This window comes from Grammomys surdaster, unplaced genomic scaffold, assembly GCF_004785775.1.
Source record: "Grammomys surdaster isolate TR1022 unplaced genomic scaffold, NIH_TR_1.0 63, whole genome shotgun sequence".
Lineage (NCBI taxonomy): Eukaryota > Metazoa > Chordata > Mammalia > Rodentia > Muridae > Grammomys > Grammomys surdaster.
In genome coordinates, this window is record NW_021604565.1 from 26,342,704 (window position 1) to 26,361,828 (window position 19,125).

The 19,125-nt window shown below is 34.0% G+C and overlaps 1 protein-coding gene across 3 annotated transcripts in view; it reads right to left on the reverse strand.

The window, feature by feature from the left end:
* Trps1 (transcriptional repressor GATA binding 1) overlaps window positions 1-19,125 on the reverse strand; it is a 229,951-nt gene that overhangs the window by 91,337 nt on the left and 119,489 nt on the right. The window contains exon 6 of one of the 3 annotated variants that reach the window (XM_028766571.1): window positions 15,798-15,830. The exons of the other annotated variants lie outside the window; for them this stretch is intronic. Within the exon in view, the coding sequence (XP_028622404.1) occupies window positions 15,798-15,830 (33 nt within the window). The remainder of the gene's footprint in view (window positions 1-15,797; window positions 15,831-19,125) is intronic. 3 annotated transcript variants of the gene reach the window in all.

Below are 19,125 nucleotides of genomic sequence, written 5' to 3' on the forward strand. Positions count from 1 at the left end.
AATGACCTAGGCCTGCTTGCTATGCTTTCTCAAGGTTCCAGGTGCTGGGTTCCAACCATCAGCCTCCCCCACTGGTACTGGTATATGATTAATCTGTGTGAAACACTTCTCCCATCTGAAAGCATGGCTGATTGCACTCTTATAAGCAAAATGAGTAAAAATGGCAGTTTCTTAGCCTGTTTCTTGAGATGCTTTTCCTTTTCTATCTTCAATCCTCTCACTCAAACAAACAAACAAACAAACACATATCCCCTAGCTCCAAAGTAGACTGGGACGCCATCAGCAGCATTTATCCAACTCCCTCTGCCTTCCTTCTTGTCACTATCTCCTACATCTCAGTTTGGGCATGTTTCCTCACATCTAAATCAATCATGAGCCAACTGAACCACCATGTTGCTTTCCTTCTTGTAAAAAGGAACCATCATTTTATAGAAGGTGGGGAAGCAAAGAAAAGAACTGAGGTAGAATTTTCACAAGGAAAGTCTAAATGAAGTTGGTCCGTGACAAGTAAGTTTCAGAAAATAGTAAAGAATTCATTTTCAAGTTCCCAGTTGTCTGTGAAGAATCATATATGCATGAATTGGCCTGCCATGGTCTTACCCTTTATAACGCCTTTTCAGTGGTCAATGAAGAATTTTTTTAGCGATCTAAAAACTGCAGTTGCAGACACTGATTTGATTGATTGCATATGCCAGAGCTCAGGTCACCCTATTATAATTCACTCATTACTTCAAAAACTACTATGTCTGCTCTTCCTTAAGTTATAAATTTTAAGCCAGCTACTAATGCAATTTCTTTCTCTGAGTCATTGTCTCTTAGGACTCCCCCCAAACTGTTAAACTTCCCACAAAACACTGTTCTGCAACTGTCTATTTCTTACTGAGAGAGATTTTCATTAAGAATGAAAGGGTTTTGCATTGAGTCATATATCAACACTGACCTTGCCTTTTCCCAATGCATCTGACATCTTGAAAATAAGACCCTCTCTTTTGAGCTCCGCTAGTCAATTTGGAATTCAACACAGATGTCACGTTACTTTATTTATCAATATTAGATAATTCCTCTTGCCATGCTAAAGCATTTTAAAAATAGTTATCTGTCCTTTATCTCCATCTTGAATGTCAAGGTTATAAGAATTAGTTCCAGACACAGATGTTAGAAAGCCTTCTTAAACTGAGGAAGTAGTCTTTTTCAGGATGTAGTTAAACAATAGCCCATCACTACTTTATGCACCTGTCTCATGGAATAGTTACTAGGGTTTTTTTCTCTCTCATTTGTTATATGTACTATACTCTTTATTGTTTTTCTTCATGAAGTTATTTTCCCTCACTTTTATGGCACTTTTATCAGAGAAGATACATGTTAGCATTTTAAAAGGGCTATCTTCTGCCAAATCGGGACTTACTGTCTTTCTGAGAGAAGAAAGAGCAGAGACAGATTCCAGGAAAAATAAGGACTTTGTCTCCTTTAATGTGAATTATGTTTAAAATAAAATTCAGCAGATGTCTACAAATTTCTACATTACTCAAATGTTCTGTGAGATTTGGGTTAAAATTAATATATGCTGCTCTTGGAAATTTATTTCTCAGGAGACAACCTAAGAAAATGGAATGTATGAACATTATTACCCTGTCCCCTTTCTTACCTTTGCTTTTTTTTTCTTTTTTGCCTGTTTTGACCCACATGGAAGTGGCAAATGTCCACACTGGATGTCTACGTCTGTCCCTCTATCCCATCACTTCACTTTCATTGTTGCCAAACTTCAAAGATTGCATACTTCTCATGCTCTGGTCTTGAATCACACACTGGCTCTGACTTGCAGCAAGTGTCACAAAAAGTTATCAATTTTTTTTAAAGTGTCACTTTTGATTGCTGTGACCAAAAATCCCCACACAGAGATGAGAAGTGACAAAGGCCCCTTGGGACCTGACAGACATATGACATAAACTGGGTTTCCCCAAAGGATAGCTGACCTTTGAGTTCACATGACGAAAGTGATAAGGATAAGAGCTTCTAAAGAAAATCTTTTTGGCTTCCAAAGATGTCTCACTATGATCAATTCAATGACAAGAAGTCTGCTTTCCAGAGTAAATTTGAAACTAGACTTTCAGCTAAATCTGAAAGTTAATTCAAAAGAGATAAACTTAACAGACTACTGAAACAAAAGCTATATTTGATGGAGCAGAAATAACTTTTGAATTTGAAAGTCTTATCTCCCTTACAAAACGTGGTCACACATCTTAATATGGTCAAGCAATTTAACACAGCTAGCATAGTGCTAAACACAGTTCTGTCCCGTAACCACATGAAAGTCATGGCTGTATACCAAAATAATGAAAAGTCACCTTCATTCTCAAATACTGGCAACATTTGTGGCTCACAGTCAGAGTGTGTGAGAATTTCCATTTAAACTATTCTATTTTCAGATTTTTCTTTTCAGTTATAAAAATTCCCTCCAAACTAAAACTTGGCAAACAAGAACTCAGCATGAGGACATTTTTAAAACCTAAATTTAAAAACACTATGCTCATGAATTTTTAAAGTAATAAGAAGACCAAAAAGAAGAAAGATTTTTGTGGTTTTAGTAGCCTTTTTTTTATAGAAAGAAAAAAAAACCTGTATTTCTCAGGAGGTACGAAAATCTGAAGATCAAAAATTTCTATTTTTGGCCCTGTTTCCTTATGAATGATCTAAATTAACATAATCTACAGTGAATCCTATCATGAAGGGGAAAACAGTAACAGTTCACAGAAGCCCATGTCCAGAAATAATTCAGTCTGCCCTCTGTCACATACACAAACATTTTGAAAACTCAATTATTACTTGTTTCTACGATAAAAAGCTAAGTTTATAAACAGAAAAGTCTATTGAAGTACTTTGCATTTTATTTTATTTTGATCAGAAAGTATTATATTATCTTCTTCCAACAAAATTTCACATACATTTCATTTATTTGATAACATCTATCATAGCAATGATTTCAGTCAAAATTTATCTCCCTTAGACATGTTTTGTTGCCTAATAAGTTGGTTTCTTACTGCAATAAGCACCTCAATCTACATAAGAACTTTATCTACTCACCACCAGTGATATGAAACTATTTTTTGCAAATACTTACTAAATGAACACACACACACACACACACACACTCACACACACATACATACACACACTCACAAGCAAAAATTAAGTATCCTTTTGTTGTAAGATCCCTACAATCTAGTAGTTTATATATAAACACAACAAATGTAAACACTAACTCATACTGTCTTACACTCATTGCAAAGCTAATTTTTAAAAGCATAGATTCAGCTGCCCTTTTTCTATCTCCAATATGTTTGGAAATATTTGAAATGTAACTGGTGCTCAACAAGTATCTGATTAGAATTAGAATTCAACGTTTAGAAAACATCTATGACATAGATGGTCTCTTGCCTTACACTTATTTGTTAAACATGAACTACTAATACAAACTAAGTCCCAAACAGTAGCTGTTTCCCTAAAGATCTTCAAAGCTCATATTTACAATGACTTCTATCTTAGGCTGTTTCTATTTTTAAACAAATCTATACTGCTATACTTTAATCTGGAAACGTAATACTATGTAGCCAAAAACAGGGCATCATTTGACATGCAAATTTGTTACTATATGAAAAGTAACTAGACCAGTATATGGTAGCTGTACATTCTGTATATATTTACATTTTTTCGGTATTTTATTCTTTCCCACAAAATTTAACACCTCTCCTCCTCTTTGTATACATGGGATACACTACACAAACATAAGTCTGTCCATTTTAAGCACAGTATTCTTTGCATTTGGTGATGACTAGTTCTGGAATCTGGTTTAGAACCTTTCTTTTATGATCAGTGCTTCTTATTACATAATAGAAACCATGCTCAATAGCCAAGATGGACAGAAACCTGTAAATCTGATTGCTAAGTAATTAACTATTACATGTATATGTAGAACCTTTCTTTAGGCCAGCATTCTCCTCTGTGTGATTCTAGGACTGATGTGAAGAATCCTCTACTCTTCTCAAAATGTGCCTACCTCTCCTGATTAAAACGTGATTTCTGCCTCAGATACTTTATAATCTGAGTTCGAAATCACAAAACACGTTGTCCATTTTTCTGTATCTATATTTTCCAATAAGGTTTTCATAATGGCTCAAGCACACGCTATTGCAAAGTCACAAATCTGTGCCCACACCACAGCATGTTCAGCTTGTCTTCAGCAACTACCTACTTATCTGGATGGCTAAGTCTTGCTATAGTTCTCCAAGACTAAGAGTATCACAAAAATGCACAAGTAAATCCTTAGAGATTTTACATATGAGTTTATATCTTCATTAGCTGTCAACTCCCTCTAATCTCCTACTTAGTCTGCAAACAGGCAGGAGTGGAGAACTGTGAAGAATTATACTGAGGAGGCAAATCAACCCTAAAGAACCTCAAAAGATAAGAGATATGGTGGCCTGGGAGATGGCTCAGGCAGTTAACTCTTTGCTGCATAAGCGAAGACTTTTAATTTAGTCCATCATCACATGCATAAAAAAATCTGGAAGGCAGCATGGATATGTCACCTCAGCACTTAAAAGTTGGAGACAAGGATGCATCTGATTTCTGGTTAGTTACCCAGACAAACTCAGGTTCATCGAGAGGATATTTCTTAAATAATAAGTTGGGTAGTGACAGAAGACATTTATACATTTGTATGCATATACATGCATGCACACACACAAAAACATATACAAACACAGAAGAAAATAAAAAGAGGTAAGTATTATCCATACAAACCAAGAACAAAGGTGTTCTGGGAGTGGTTGAGATCCAGCTCAGTGACTGGCAACTCTTGCTAATCTTTCAGAGTTTGACCCATGTTTGGCTCCAAGGACATGCATGGGTGTCTTCTACTTGCCTATAACTTGCTACTACAGGTTACAGGAACTATGACACCTTCTAGCCTTAGCTAGTACCTGAACTCATTCATATACACACATGCACACACTCTCACACATATGCAAGTGGACATGCACAAACACATATGCAAAATCACAGACATACACAAAGACAAATCTTCAAAAAATATTACTTTTGTGTTAAAATCAACCAGTAAAATATGGTAAGAGCCTGACCTTACCACTTTAAAAATCTTTGTCAAAAACATGGAAATTAGTATAATGAGAATGCTTAATTTTTTTCTCATTAAATAATATTTATATTGCAATTCTTCTATCACACAATTTGCTGCTGACTTATAACTTTTTTTCCTAATTTTCTTAAATCCCTTAAAGACCCTCTAACCCTTACATGAAAAGATTCTCAGAAATAATTCATTTTTACAACACATATTCCATTACTTAATAGAAGTTAATTTAATGTTGCAGTGAATTGCTATAGAATTCTAAACTTTTGATCTTTAAAAAAAAAAGGAAGTCAAACCCAAAACAAATCAACAGCAACAACAAGCAACTAGACTAATGGCTACAAATCCTGGGATTAACAAGAAAGACTGAGATTCCAAACTCACGTTCAAGGGTATGACTCCTGCTATTCCATAGCCTTTATAGCACTACTTGTCAATTCCAATGTAGGAAAATTTGAATATGTACAATGAATATTTTCCTGTGCACTTCCTGTATGACAAAAATTATTGCAACCTAAGACTACAAGGGTTCCTCTAGAGGTGATCATGTACAGCTTTGAGAAAATGACAGTCTCCATGGAAGATTTGCCAGGAACTCAAGAGAATACAGCGAGTTTCCCAGGACCATGGTGAGACAGATAAATTCAAAGTTGAAAGACAAAGACACATACTCACTTTCCAAACTCACCTCATTAAATGTTTCCAGGGCCCCATGGAGGCAAGGGAGATCTGATACTTCTCCAGAACTAAATTTATCTTTGGGAGTCATTATCCAAATATCAGAAATTTAATATAAATGCATTAACAAGCACAGTCAAAGGGTTAAATTTCCCTTGCCATTTAATGTTGGGATGTGATAAGAATGTGTGGTTACCCAAACTTGCAGATTTCTGCCATGAAGTATAGAAAATGTAGTGTTTTTTGTGTGATTAATGAAACATAACATTTATAAAAATCGATCAACATATTTTCAGCATAAATTAGGCTAGAATAAATTCATTGGTATGATGGAATTTCTTATGTAAGTCAATGTTTTATACTGATAGCATATTTTTTAAATACTGTGATTATAAGAAATTATATGCTGAATGCTCTATTATTTTGTTTCCTAGTTTTGAAGAGAGAAAAAAATCTCAAAGGCCATGTGTGGTGAGGAAGGATTGCTCAATCCACAGAACATATAAGGACATTTCTGTTCTGTAATTACTATGGACAAAATAGCTAAAATTCAGAGTAACTGGCTCATTGGTGACCGTGATTGACACATAATGACTTAATAAAGTACTAAAAGGAAATGTACAGGCTAGTGCCCACACTGCCATGATTTAAAGAAAACCCTGAGCACTAGCTTCAGCTGGATGGACAAAAGGTCTGCTATAGGTTGACATTTTTAATTCATGAATGAAATCCATGTCAAAAGGAAACTCAATTTAGGTTTACAATCACTGGACAATTTCATTCTGGTTTTCCTAATGTTCTAACAACTTCTCATTTCACCAAATGATATTCTACAGGACCAAAAGTTGCCTACCATCCTTCAAGTGCATAAATCATCAAATCCGATGAAAATAAGATAGAAGTGTACAATTAATTCCTGGCCTATACTACAGTTCTTTAAATACAATGTGACATTTCATAAGGTATGAACAAGATTAAACATTAAGTATTGTGAAAAAAACATCTTTTTATTAGCAACTAATAATATGCTTTCTAGCAATGTGTCTTCAAGACACATTTTGAAGAAAATTACCATAATGGGAATTTTAAAATACCTAATTAAGCCAACCATGATGAGGTGTACCAATAACAACAGCACCTGAAAAATGGAGACAAGAGAAGGATATGTTCAAAGTTTGTCTAAGCTACATCTGGAATATGAGGAGAGCCAAGGGTACATAAAAGCTTTCTATAAATAAATAATGACTTTATAATGAATAAAATTTTGCAAAATTATTAAACTTATTTGATGTTGATTTGATCAAATGTATAAATAAATCTGAAATATTACTTGTTGGTTGATATGTACTTTTAGATTTTCCTCTCTAATATATTCTACTAGGTTTTTATTTTTCTCAAAAAATTAATTCACTGACTTTTGGCTTTAATGTTATAAAATTGAGAGAGGAAAAAGTATTTTAATGAAAAAAGTCCAAGTTGAAACCTTTGAGAAATACTTCAAATAGACTAGTTGCCACAAAATTAATAATAGTTTGGCAATATGTGCTGTGAGAAAAGACTGGGAAATGTTATGGAGTGGAAATTGTGATGACTGAGATTACTTCAAAACCATAACTTTGGTTTCACTAAACTGTTAAAATCTGAGATCTGAACCCAGAAAAAAAAATTTACTAATGAAATGTCTCAAGAGAAAAAGTAAGAAAAGGTAAAATTCTGCTCAGGAATCGTGTCTCAATGACAGGGCATTCCAGAGAGGAATGTTCTGGTAAATCTATATGTTCCCCTTGCAAATAAAAAAGCAAAACATGGATCTTTCTGAATAAAGGACTGTTTTGTTCCAAAAAAAAGATATTGTGGCACTATCTGGAGATATTAATTTATCATAACAGAAGCACAAAATGGTTTTGGCCTCCAGTGGGAAGAGGAAAAGAACATTTCTAAGCATCCTACACAACACGGAATTCACCACAAAAAAAGGGTCAATCTGGACCAAACTGGCAGTTCTACTAGTTATCAGAGCTTGCTATAATCTGAAGAACTCATCCTTATAAAACAGTTTGAACAGGATGCAGATGTTTAACCATTCATTACTGAAAGTCATTCGAACAATCAATAGTAATGTTGGGATGGTAAAATTGCTTATATAACATGATCCTTTTCATTATTTAATTCTGTAAGTACAGAAGTGGGTAATGCATGTAGTAATTCATCCTATCTTATTTTGTATGTTTGATAGTTGTGCATTTATAAGCATGTAAATGTATTTGAGGCAAGGACTTAGCGTGCCAAGGTAGTCCTCAAGGTTAACTGGCCTCCGAAGCTTCCTGGGATTCTCTTGTTTGAGCTGTAATGTAGACAGTAGTCCTCTTACAGTAGAGGACTGGATTCCAGACTCACACTAGTGCACTTACTTTTATCTGTGTTTTAAGGATGTAAAATCAAATCCTCACAGTTACTATGTAAGTACTTTACCTGCTGAGCCATCACCCCAACTCCATCCTATTATAGAGAGAGGGGTACAGAGATTCATAGAATCCATGTGATATATGAACAAGGTTATTTGAGGCCAAGACTGAAACATGATCTTAATCCCCTTTTACTATAAAATCCTTTGTGGTGGAGTAATAGTATCATATAGGACGCCTGAAAAATTAAAAGAAATCAATATAAAATGATCAAAAAGTAAAGAAAATCACATTTCACTTTCTTTTTCAAAAAAGGGAAAATGGCCTAAGCAAATCATTTGCATACTTCTTGGTTCATACATTGAAACTGAAGAAGGAATGATCACCTTAAAATTTCATTGCTGTAGTAAATTTGTGCTTTGATATTCCCAATAAATAGTTTGTAAACTCAGAGACTCAATCTTCCTGTTTACTGAAGTGGCACTGTAGGTTTGTGCTCATTTTAAAAAAGTTTTTATTATTTATATTTTTTATTGTTATCAGCACTTTGCATGAAGGCAATGTGTGTGCACTGTGTGCAAGCTTGGGACCCATGAATCAGGAGAGGAGCGGAGCCCCTTGGAGCTGCTGTTGGACACTGTTGTGAGCTACCATGTGAGTTCTGATAATCCAACTAAGGTTCTCTGCAAGGACAACCAGTGTTTGTAATGACTGAGCCATCTCTCAAACACTCCAGTCTGTACTCATTCGAAGTATCTCCATGTTAGATAGATAATATTCACTATTCTCTTATTCAAGTCATTTGCAAAAGCTTCAGTTTCACATATCCTGTAATAGTCTTGCATACATACACACTTTAACTGGAAGGCTTAAAGAAGAGGATCCTTTTATGCTCATTTGTAAAAAAAAAGCTCGAGACAACCAGTCAGGAGAATTCTGTCTCCTGTGATTTTTTTTACAAAGCTCTATTAAAAAAGAGCAAGAGAGCGTGAAGAAGCAAAGGGATGTCATCTGGGTTCTGAAGAGCTAATTAGTGAGGCAGTGCTAAAACAATACAAATAGGTGTGAAAAGATGCTTCTGGCTTCAATATGCAGAGGAGAAAAGGCCAGACAAATGACATGAAGGAATGTGGTAATGCGCTAAAGATTATATCTTTCTGCAAGAAAGAAAACAGTGTTAAAACTCAGGAGTATCCCTGAGTCAATTAAGGGTTATAGCACTTAATTGTGATTGCCAGACTTGTTGGGACAAAACAAAAATTCAAAGAAGTGATGCCCTTTTATTAGCTTCAAATGTTTGTCACCTTGACTATAGACTGGCCTCTTGGTTGAAGATCCAGGAACTTCCTTTCCTGCCTAAAGTAAATAGTTCCATACCACTTATCTATTTGTCTATTTATTTATCATTATCTACTTATCATAATAAATTACACTTGTTAAATAAGTACTATTATAATAAATTCCACTGGTTAAGTAAGTTGTTAAAGGAGTGATGATCTTTTATATGTTTGAAATGTTTGTCACTTTAACTATATAGGCTGTCTGGCCTCCTGGTTGAAGATCTGGAACTTTCCACACTTGTCTAGTGAGATTAGTTCCATAGCACTGCTTGCAGCAACTTTGATCACTACCAATTTATCATAATAAGTTACACTTGTTGAATAAATATAAATTACAATAAAACAAAATTCAGAAGGTTAGTTTAAAGAGATATTCTGGTACAGAAGAAATTTCCCAAAGGGTTCTTGTGTACCTTAAATTGACATAGTGCATCATGGGCAGAAATAGAACCAGGAAAGAGACTAGATCCTATTCTGATAAGCATTATTGTAGAAAATTCCATAGTTCTCCCTTATAGAAATCTCTTAAAGCATGCGTAGTAGAAGACTTGAAATGTACAGATACAAAAGTTATCCTGTGGAGGCCATTTGCAGATCTGGTAGGTCATATATGATAGAAACATGAGAAGTTTACTAAAGAGCCATTTTGAAGCCAAAGGAAGTCAGCCCATGCAATTGATAAAGTATAACATAGAAAACAGTATAAACTTGCTTTCCTATGATAAGGTAATCAAGAAGGATAAATATAGCAAGATGAGAGAAAAGGATTTTGAAGGTGGTCATAGACAAATGAAAAGAGTGGACTGTTTTCTTTATTTCTATACTAGGAATTGTGTTGATCCAGTTGTGTAACTCTGTAACTTGTGTGGATTTTTTTTTTCTTTCTAAAAAATACTAATTTGTATCGTAATGGTGTGCACAATTATGATGTATTTTTCTCAAAAGTGGGCTCCCAAAATTTAAAACTATTGGGTTCACAAAACATTCATCCATCTCTGTCTGTAATGCTAATCAAAATGGAGAAAAGTACTGGGAGACAGTAGGTATATGTATCATAACTGGAGAAATACAATATGACACAGCAATGATTACCTGTTAATCAAATAGAGTTATGAAGTTGGAAAACAAATTGGTGATATGTGCACTGTACATATTTGTAAGCTACAAATTAAACAGATACTTAAGATCATTTTACATATCCTTAACTGACACACATTTTAAAAATTCCTTATACATAGAAATATATGTAGACTTATTAATCATGGCTATAACTGACCTTATATAAACTCTTAATGATATCTATCTCACATGTTATGCTTTGTGTACCTGTATGTAATCCTAAACGACATCAAAAAGTTTTACACATGCATTTAGGACATGTTGAAAAAATGCTAAGATCAAAATTTGATTAAAATTTCTTTAATGTATTATTTTATTTAATGTAATATTTTAAAAAATATTTCTTTCCTTGCTACTTTGTTGTTGTTCATTTTTCTTCTTGTTTCTTAATTATAATAGTTTTTTTTACAGAGGCAGTAAACTTGACAGTAGAAAAGCCAATAAAACCAAATGTGTCAGAAAAATAAATGAATATTCAGTCATAAAGGCACACATTGTGAAAAGCTAAGTAAAAACATATCCTTCAAATGAATATAACCTCTTAACAATGTTCCAGGGAGGATTAATTCTTGTAAGTGCTCATTATAGTAATCTTTTGAACTTAAATTTTTAATTAACTTTGAAATACACAATGTAAATTTGAAATATGTTGCGTTTAGAAATCATATTCTAGTTAAGAGGACTGAAATAACCCAGAATCTAATAAGAAAAAAAGAAGAATCCTTTTCAATGTAATTTCTTTAGTGACCTGATGTTCATTTCAATAAATGATCATTAGTCAAGAGAAATAAATAAATAAATAAGTAGCCTGAATTGTAATTTAATATAAGAGTATTTTGCACATACCAAGGCATTTAGTACATAATAAATATAATGTCAATAAAAATTCAAAGTTATTTGGTCATAAAATTTATCAAGCATGTTTTCTTATAACCTTAATTCTGAAATGTTTTCTCCACTGTCATGTAGACAGCATTCATGAAAACATACATATAATTAAAGCCTAAATGAAATAAATGGGATATTAATTAAATTTTATATGCCTTACAAATTTTGAGAACCCAAAGCTTAATTTTCCATTGTTACTGCAAACAGGAGTAATTTTTTCTCAAATCTCAAAGGCTTAGGAAAACATGCACGTCTCATTTTACTCTGAAATGACTTTGCTATACTGCTGACTCCTTTTTCATGGTACAAGAAATATTAACATATATTCCATAAATGTAGAGCTTAAGGTGAATCACTTATTCTTCAAAGAATCAATTATTGTATTTTTCAAATATTTAAACATTTATAAACAAAAAATAAAGACTATAGCTTTCAAAAATAGTACGTTGTAAAATTCAAGACTATATTTTGACAGTAATCCCTGGGATTTTAAGTTCCTTTTATATTTTGCTTAAAACAGTTAATTCAGCAAAGTAGGTAACACATCTCTACTTTAGCCATTGATTCATATCTACGCCTTCATAGTGTCAATGTAATCATGAATGTTCTGTTAAATCATCAACAGAACTGGTGAAAATATTTTAAAGAGCTGCGTTCATGTATGTCCTGACTTTGGCTGACAGTGTTAATTATATGGGTGGGCGGGTATTACCCTGTCAGCTTTTCCACGACAATTATCCATTGGTCTAAAATTCAGAAATGATACATACACACACACACACACACACACACACACACACATCTGATGAGATCAACTAAGAGCTAAGCAAAACAAAAATATTAAAAAAGAGCACATAGTCTGTGTGCTATCCCAGGTCATCTGCCTTTCAGCTCTTCTTCCTAAAACTAACTTTAGATTCTTGCTGAAGACAATGAACATGCACAAGAATAAACCACGTAAAAATGTACAGACATTAATAGTGATATTATTCACTCATGTGGTCAAAGATATGCAACTTATACCTCCTTCTTTATTACTGGCATGTGTTTGGACACATGCTCTTGAGATTTACACTGGGAACTCCAAAACTACAAAAAAAAACATAATTCTACATGTTAAATTTCATACTTAGACAAACATGGAATAAGCATATTATTAAATTTATTGTAACATAAAATTATAAACAGAAAATAATATTGCAAAATTAACTGCGATTAAAGTTGTTTAAATTGTCAATGGACTTTTTAATTAGTGCTGTTATGAAACAGTTGCCAAACTTGATTATGATGCGAAATAAAGAAGGCGTTTTGTTTTGTTCCATTTTGTTTTGTTTTAGATAGAGTGGGGCTTATTTAACTGTGTAACCAAAGGATCACTGAATGATCACAGGAAGTATGCCTTAAGGTTACTGACTTTTTTAGATCGATACTTATTTATTTTTTTGATCAATAAGAAATAATAACCCCCGATGTAGAGAGAAGGATCGACAGTTAAGGACACTCCCTGACATTCTAGAGGTCTCAAGTTCAATTCCCAGCATTGATGTCAGGTTGGACACAATTGCCTGTCACTCCAGCTCCAAGGAGCCCAAGACTCTTTCAGCATCCACATATATGTAGTTTACATCCAAACAAATATACCTTATCCACACAGGTATGCATAAAAATATGTATTTTAAAAGGAATTTATGTCTTAAATTTCCATTGCAATAATAAACAGGGCTGTTTGACTCAAACCTGAGAGCCTCAGTCATGTTCCTACCACTCTGCGCGAAACATTCTTGCTGTCTACCTGACTCCTTACTAATGAGCTAAGTAATTTTAAGATGTGCCTTTATATTTGTCCAAGTTTGAAATACATCCTTTGGAATGACTCTTTTGTTGTTGTTGTTTTGAAAATATGACTGTAAATCCCCAAGAACATGTGTCCATATAGAAGGAGAGAGATGTTGATTTTCTTTGATCACAGGAGGAAATCCCAAACAACAAGACCTAACCAAATATATTTACCTTCAGGGCTCCTGTGTCTCTCTTCCTCATCTGACTCTTTGGTGCCATGTGGTGACCTACCTGCTTGCTTCTGTTCTGGTGTACACTGAGAAAATAAGCTATCTCCCCAGGAGACACAAGAGGTGAAGGGTGTGATTGGCTTTGAGGCTCTCTCCTACTTCTCTATTGTCTTGGGGGACAGACAACAGAAACTAAACTCTGTTGACCTCTTGTATTGATTTGCTTGTGCAACAACAAATTCAACATGCATGAAAAATAAATAAATAAAAGAAAACATTCAGATCTGAACCTGCGAGCATCCTTGTGTGCTCTTGAAACAGGCCTAAATCTGAAAAACAGAAGAGACTTCTGAAAATCTGTTTTCATCACATTTCAGAAGGAATTCATGTTTTATCATGAGTTTATAGTGATTTTATGTATACAGTGTATTACTAAATTGTATGGTAACATCTTAAATTCACATCTTAAATTGATATGATTTGTTATATGAATAATCATATTGGCTATAACAATCCTAGATTTCCAGGAGAGTAAGCTCACTTAGAAAATTTATATGTACAGCAATTCTTTTACAATACAAAATACAGAAATATTTAGATAAGACTGTAAATTTAGGCTTATGTAACTAAGGCATATCTTTGGATTATTATAGCCGCTTTGATAATATTGGTTTGAAAACACTATAAATCTATACCTAAATTTATTAGTTATGTAGAGTCTTTGGTAGTATTTCTTTTATTTTAAAAGATTTTACTTTGTAGTCCCATAAAGTAATAGATATGATCTTATGTATTACCAATAGTTTTATCTGTGTGCAAGATTTAAAAAAAAATGATGTTAGGTGCCCATCCTATTGATTCTACAGAAAAATTTTTCTACAGTTTGTCAAGTTGCACACATTTAAATGTTAATAGACAATCTCTACATAGCTGCTGAAATTCTGAGTAAAATAGGGCACTGACAAATGATCTCCAATCTCTCAAATTTATGATACGGCTATATTTTAAAGTCACCAGATATAAATATTGTATTACGCATTTCACACATATGTAAGACAGTGAGAAGATATTGGATACTGGGTGCTGGCATTTATGACTTTTGCATGTGTGGTAAGTGAATTATAGATAACGGACATAGGCTAAATAGCTAGGTTTGACCTTTTTCTAATATGATTAAAAGTTTGTATATGAAAATGTTGCAGGGATGTTCCCTGTTTAAATACATTATACGATCTGTGCTGTTGAACAAGGGGAATTTTTAGAAAAGAAAAGATTTTAAAATGCTTCATAATATAAAAATAAAGTGAACCTAGCTAAAATCTAAGTGTGTATGAAATATGTAAGGCTGAGAAAATTATACATTATTTGACTTGTTTTTATTAGGAGTAAATGTCAAGCTAAAATTTGTTCTGTATTAGATTTTGTCAAGTGGGTAGACTCCATTACAAAACAGTAAGATTGTGTAATGCGGCTACAGGTAGGGCGTAGTAACAGAGTTCTCCCCTAAAATAAACAAGATCCCACTTTTGATCCCCAGTATTAAAGAGGGAAAGGAAGGAGAGAGGGAGACAGGAAGAGGAAATCAGAGGTGGAAAAGGAGTAAGGAAGAGGGAGAGAGGAGAGAGGGGAGGAGAAGGGATATATCTGCTGACTTAGTAAATCATTAAGACAAAATTATATACACTTTTTAAAGATCATTGCTAGTATCCAAAACTGCTCCTATATCAAAATGCAATCAATGGCTATTTTTATTTGTTTATATTTCTATGCAATAAATCAGATAAAAAGGAATTTGACTCATTAGAACAAATGTCTGTGCTTTGAATCCCTTTCACATGTCCTCCATCTCAGAAGCCCTCTAGTCCTTATACTTATGTGTTGATTTAAAACTTTGAACTGTTGTTTTGATTATGAAGTATCCAAGTTAACTGATGTTCAGGGATGTTGATTTCATTGCAATCATTCAAATCTACCATGATAGCCCTTGTTATTTTACTGTTCCAAGATTACATACTCCATTAAGGGCAAAGCAAAAATTATACCAAGAGCATCCATCCCTAGCCCCTAACGCACTGCTAACCACAAGCTTTCCATTTAACAGAAACAGAAAAGAAGCACAAGGAACAATGAAAGGCAGCAAGTTTAAAGGGTTTAAGGTGCTGTGATAAAATCGCGAAGGAGGCATCAAGGATGCCAAGGTTTGACTTACCCTCCTGTTTGGTGTTCCGGAGATTGTCACAGCCTAGAAAGATGCACCATGGTAAGATTTGGGACATGTGACAGCTATGCTTTTCTTCACTAGTGTGCTTATTATGAAAGCGCACATGTGAAGGTTACTTTCTGTACAATCTATCCTCTTAACACTGCTCATGCAAACTCCTTGGCGAAGTGTCCCTAATTCTATACAAATGAGTTAGGAGAACCAATGAAGGGCCTCTTAAGATCCTCTATGGGTCTTTAAACGGCTCCCTGAAGTGCACAACCATAATATGCGGTAAATCAAGCTAAATGGACACAGTCATATCAATACTTGCTAAGACAGACATGTCTCCAGTTAAGTTATGTTAGTATAGAAAGTACTTTCATTTCTGGTCCAACAACTATTAAGCAAGTTCTTCAATTAAAATTGTAAAGAACTGTTGGCCCAGTAGAAGATTTAGGCTATTGCGAAATTCAGTATATGTGTGTGTGAGTGTGTGTGTGTGTGTGTGTGTGTGTGTGTGTGAGTGTGTACATCTTCCATTCTCTTTCTGAAATTTTAATTTTAAGAATGGAATATAAAAACAGAACAATGATTCTATAAACAAAATTGATACGACCACATTTTTCAGACACAAAAGAATCAGAAATCAAAGCCAATTTTTGGTAAAGCTTTTCAAGAAACTATCTATACATGGATGAATTTCATAATTTCTTAATCACCTCTATGATTTATCTGCTAAAACTAATTTTTAAAAAGCAGATGAGAATCCTAACTGCACATATAGACGTTAATTACATGCAATAAAAGAGCAGACTTGTTCAGTGGGCCATCTTATCAGTTTTTAAAAAATGTTTGTACCATGTCAATATTTATATAAATTTCTTTTAATTCAAATATTTATTTTGGTTGCATTTTCTTCACAGTTCTAATAATAGATGTCATGACATTTGTGTTACTTTCAATAAAACTACACGATAGAAATACTTATAAAGTAATTTAAAAGACTAAAATTATGTTACATAAAATATAACAGTGCACAAATGAAATGAAAACATCACACAGATTCTAGCTCTATAAAATTCTACATGACTAAGATCAGTGATCAAAGTTGTTCATTAAATTCTATGAGTAGCTATGCATTCGTTTCAGATTTTACATTTTCTCTTTTTGAAAGATTATTGTAGTTGGTTAAATAAGGAGTCATAAGTTCTATCAGTTGTACTGTTCATAGACTATTATAGTCAGTATATAAAGACCAAAAGGATTAATATTTCTATTGAAAGCACCTGATACATATTTATCAAAGCAACAAATCATTTAGGGATATCAAAATTTGAATATGATGGGCAATCTTCTGCTTGATGTTTTAGCATATCCTGGATTTTTTGTCAAACTAGATAATGTTTCTCACAATGTACATGTAGTGACTATGTTGTCAACTTTCTTGTAAAGAAATTCTATGAGAAAACGTATTGTTGAGTCAATGCCCCACAATTTTAATTTGAAAAGAATTTTAAGAAACTTCCCAACAGATACAGAGGAAGAAACTGTGCACATCGTTATAATACCAGAACAAAAAGAAGGCATATTCTACCACACAGTTACATTCACAAGCATGGACTATTATCAGCCACTGATAAGTGGCATTCTATGTTAAAAAGTGGTGGTGGTAGTGTAGTGGAAGAGAAACACAGAAGAGCAATGAACACATCCAATATGGCTTAGTCATCCTAATGGTGCACACATCTTGATCTCGTTAGAAGATGGTACTTAAAACAAAACCCAAAACAAAACAAAAACTAATGCTTTTTATTTTCAGGAAACTTACTTTTTTCTCTTTTTTTGATTAAATATTTATTTGATATTTTGTTTACATTTCAGATGTTTTCCCCTTTCCTCATCCACCCACCCAGAAACTCGTATCTCATCTTCCTTCCTCCTGCTTCTATGAGGACGTGCCCCCACCCAGCCACCCATTCCCTCCTCCGCATGCTCGAATTCCCTACACTGGGGCATCCAGCCTTCATGGGACCAAGGACTTCCTCTCCCACCTATACTAATAAGGTCTTCCTCCCCTATATATACAGCTGAAGCCATGGGTCCCTCCCTATGTGCTCCCAGGCCAGGTGTAGGCCCTGGGACCTCTGGTAGGAAAGCTATTTTTAATGTACATGTGTGTATACACTTGGCACATGCACATCTGCATGTCCGCAGGGATGCCTATGGATATTAGAAGAGGTCACTGTATCCTTGGAATTGGGCCTAAGTGCAGTCATGAGTTAGCCTATATGGATGCTTGGAATCAAACTAGAATCCTCTGCAAAAGCAGCAAGGACTCAATACCGTGAGCCATCTCTCCAACTAGAAATATTGCTTTGATTTTCCACACCCTAGTAATGAGGGAGAGAGGTTAGAATTAAAAGTGTAGTTAAAGATTTATATAACATTTTGAGGTACGGTGTCACACGTGACACAGTGTCCTGGGGTGGTCAGAAGATAACAATGTGGATTTGGTGAGTACTATTCTTCACCATGTGGCTCTGAGAAACTAAATGCCCATGATCTATCTTGGCAGAAGCACCCTTGCCTACAGAGACAACTCTTCAGCCCAGAAACAACACTTCTATATGCAAGACAAAAAAAAAAAGTTGTAAGAGCAACAATTGCTTCTTTGCATTGTCTTCATGATAAACACATTCATTTTAAAGATTCAGACAATCACATATATTGATTTTATATTGTATTAGATTAAATTTCTCGTTTTAACTGAAAATGAGCATGAATTTTACAACTACATGGCCATTAATTCCTATAAATATATAAATCAGAGGTTACAGGATTTATCTTTATAGTCATTTACCTCATCACATTTTATAAATAAATAGAGTAACAGCTGTAAAATCATACCCTTATCAAGTATTTTAAAATTAGTATTTTCTATATGTTCTATAACTTGGTTTTTAGGCCACTTATTTTGCTATTGGACAACTTTTATTGAGAACACATACTAGTATCTTTGTTCAACTTTATGATGAAACATTAATTTTTATATTTGCATAAAAGAACTTCAGAAAAATATACTTTTTACCGAACTAGAAGGTGCATATGCTATGGTAATCAGCTGTCTTGTTGTGATTCTTTGTAAACTAGAACCATGTCTTTGGGATCAATGTAACATATTATGACCTCCATTTGGAACATACCTGCAGAGGTGCTGCCTTGGTGGGACTTAGAAGTCATTTTTGAATAATTGCTCTGTTAAGAAATCACTAAAAAAGTTGTATGACTTCTTTTGAAGGAGAAATTTCAGGTGAGAAAAGAGATAAGGAGAGAA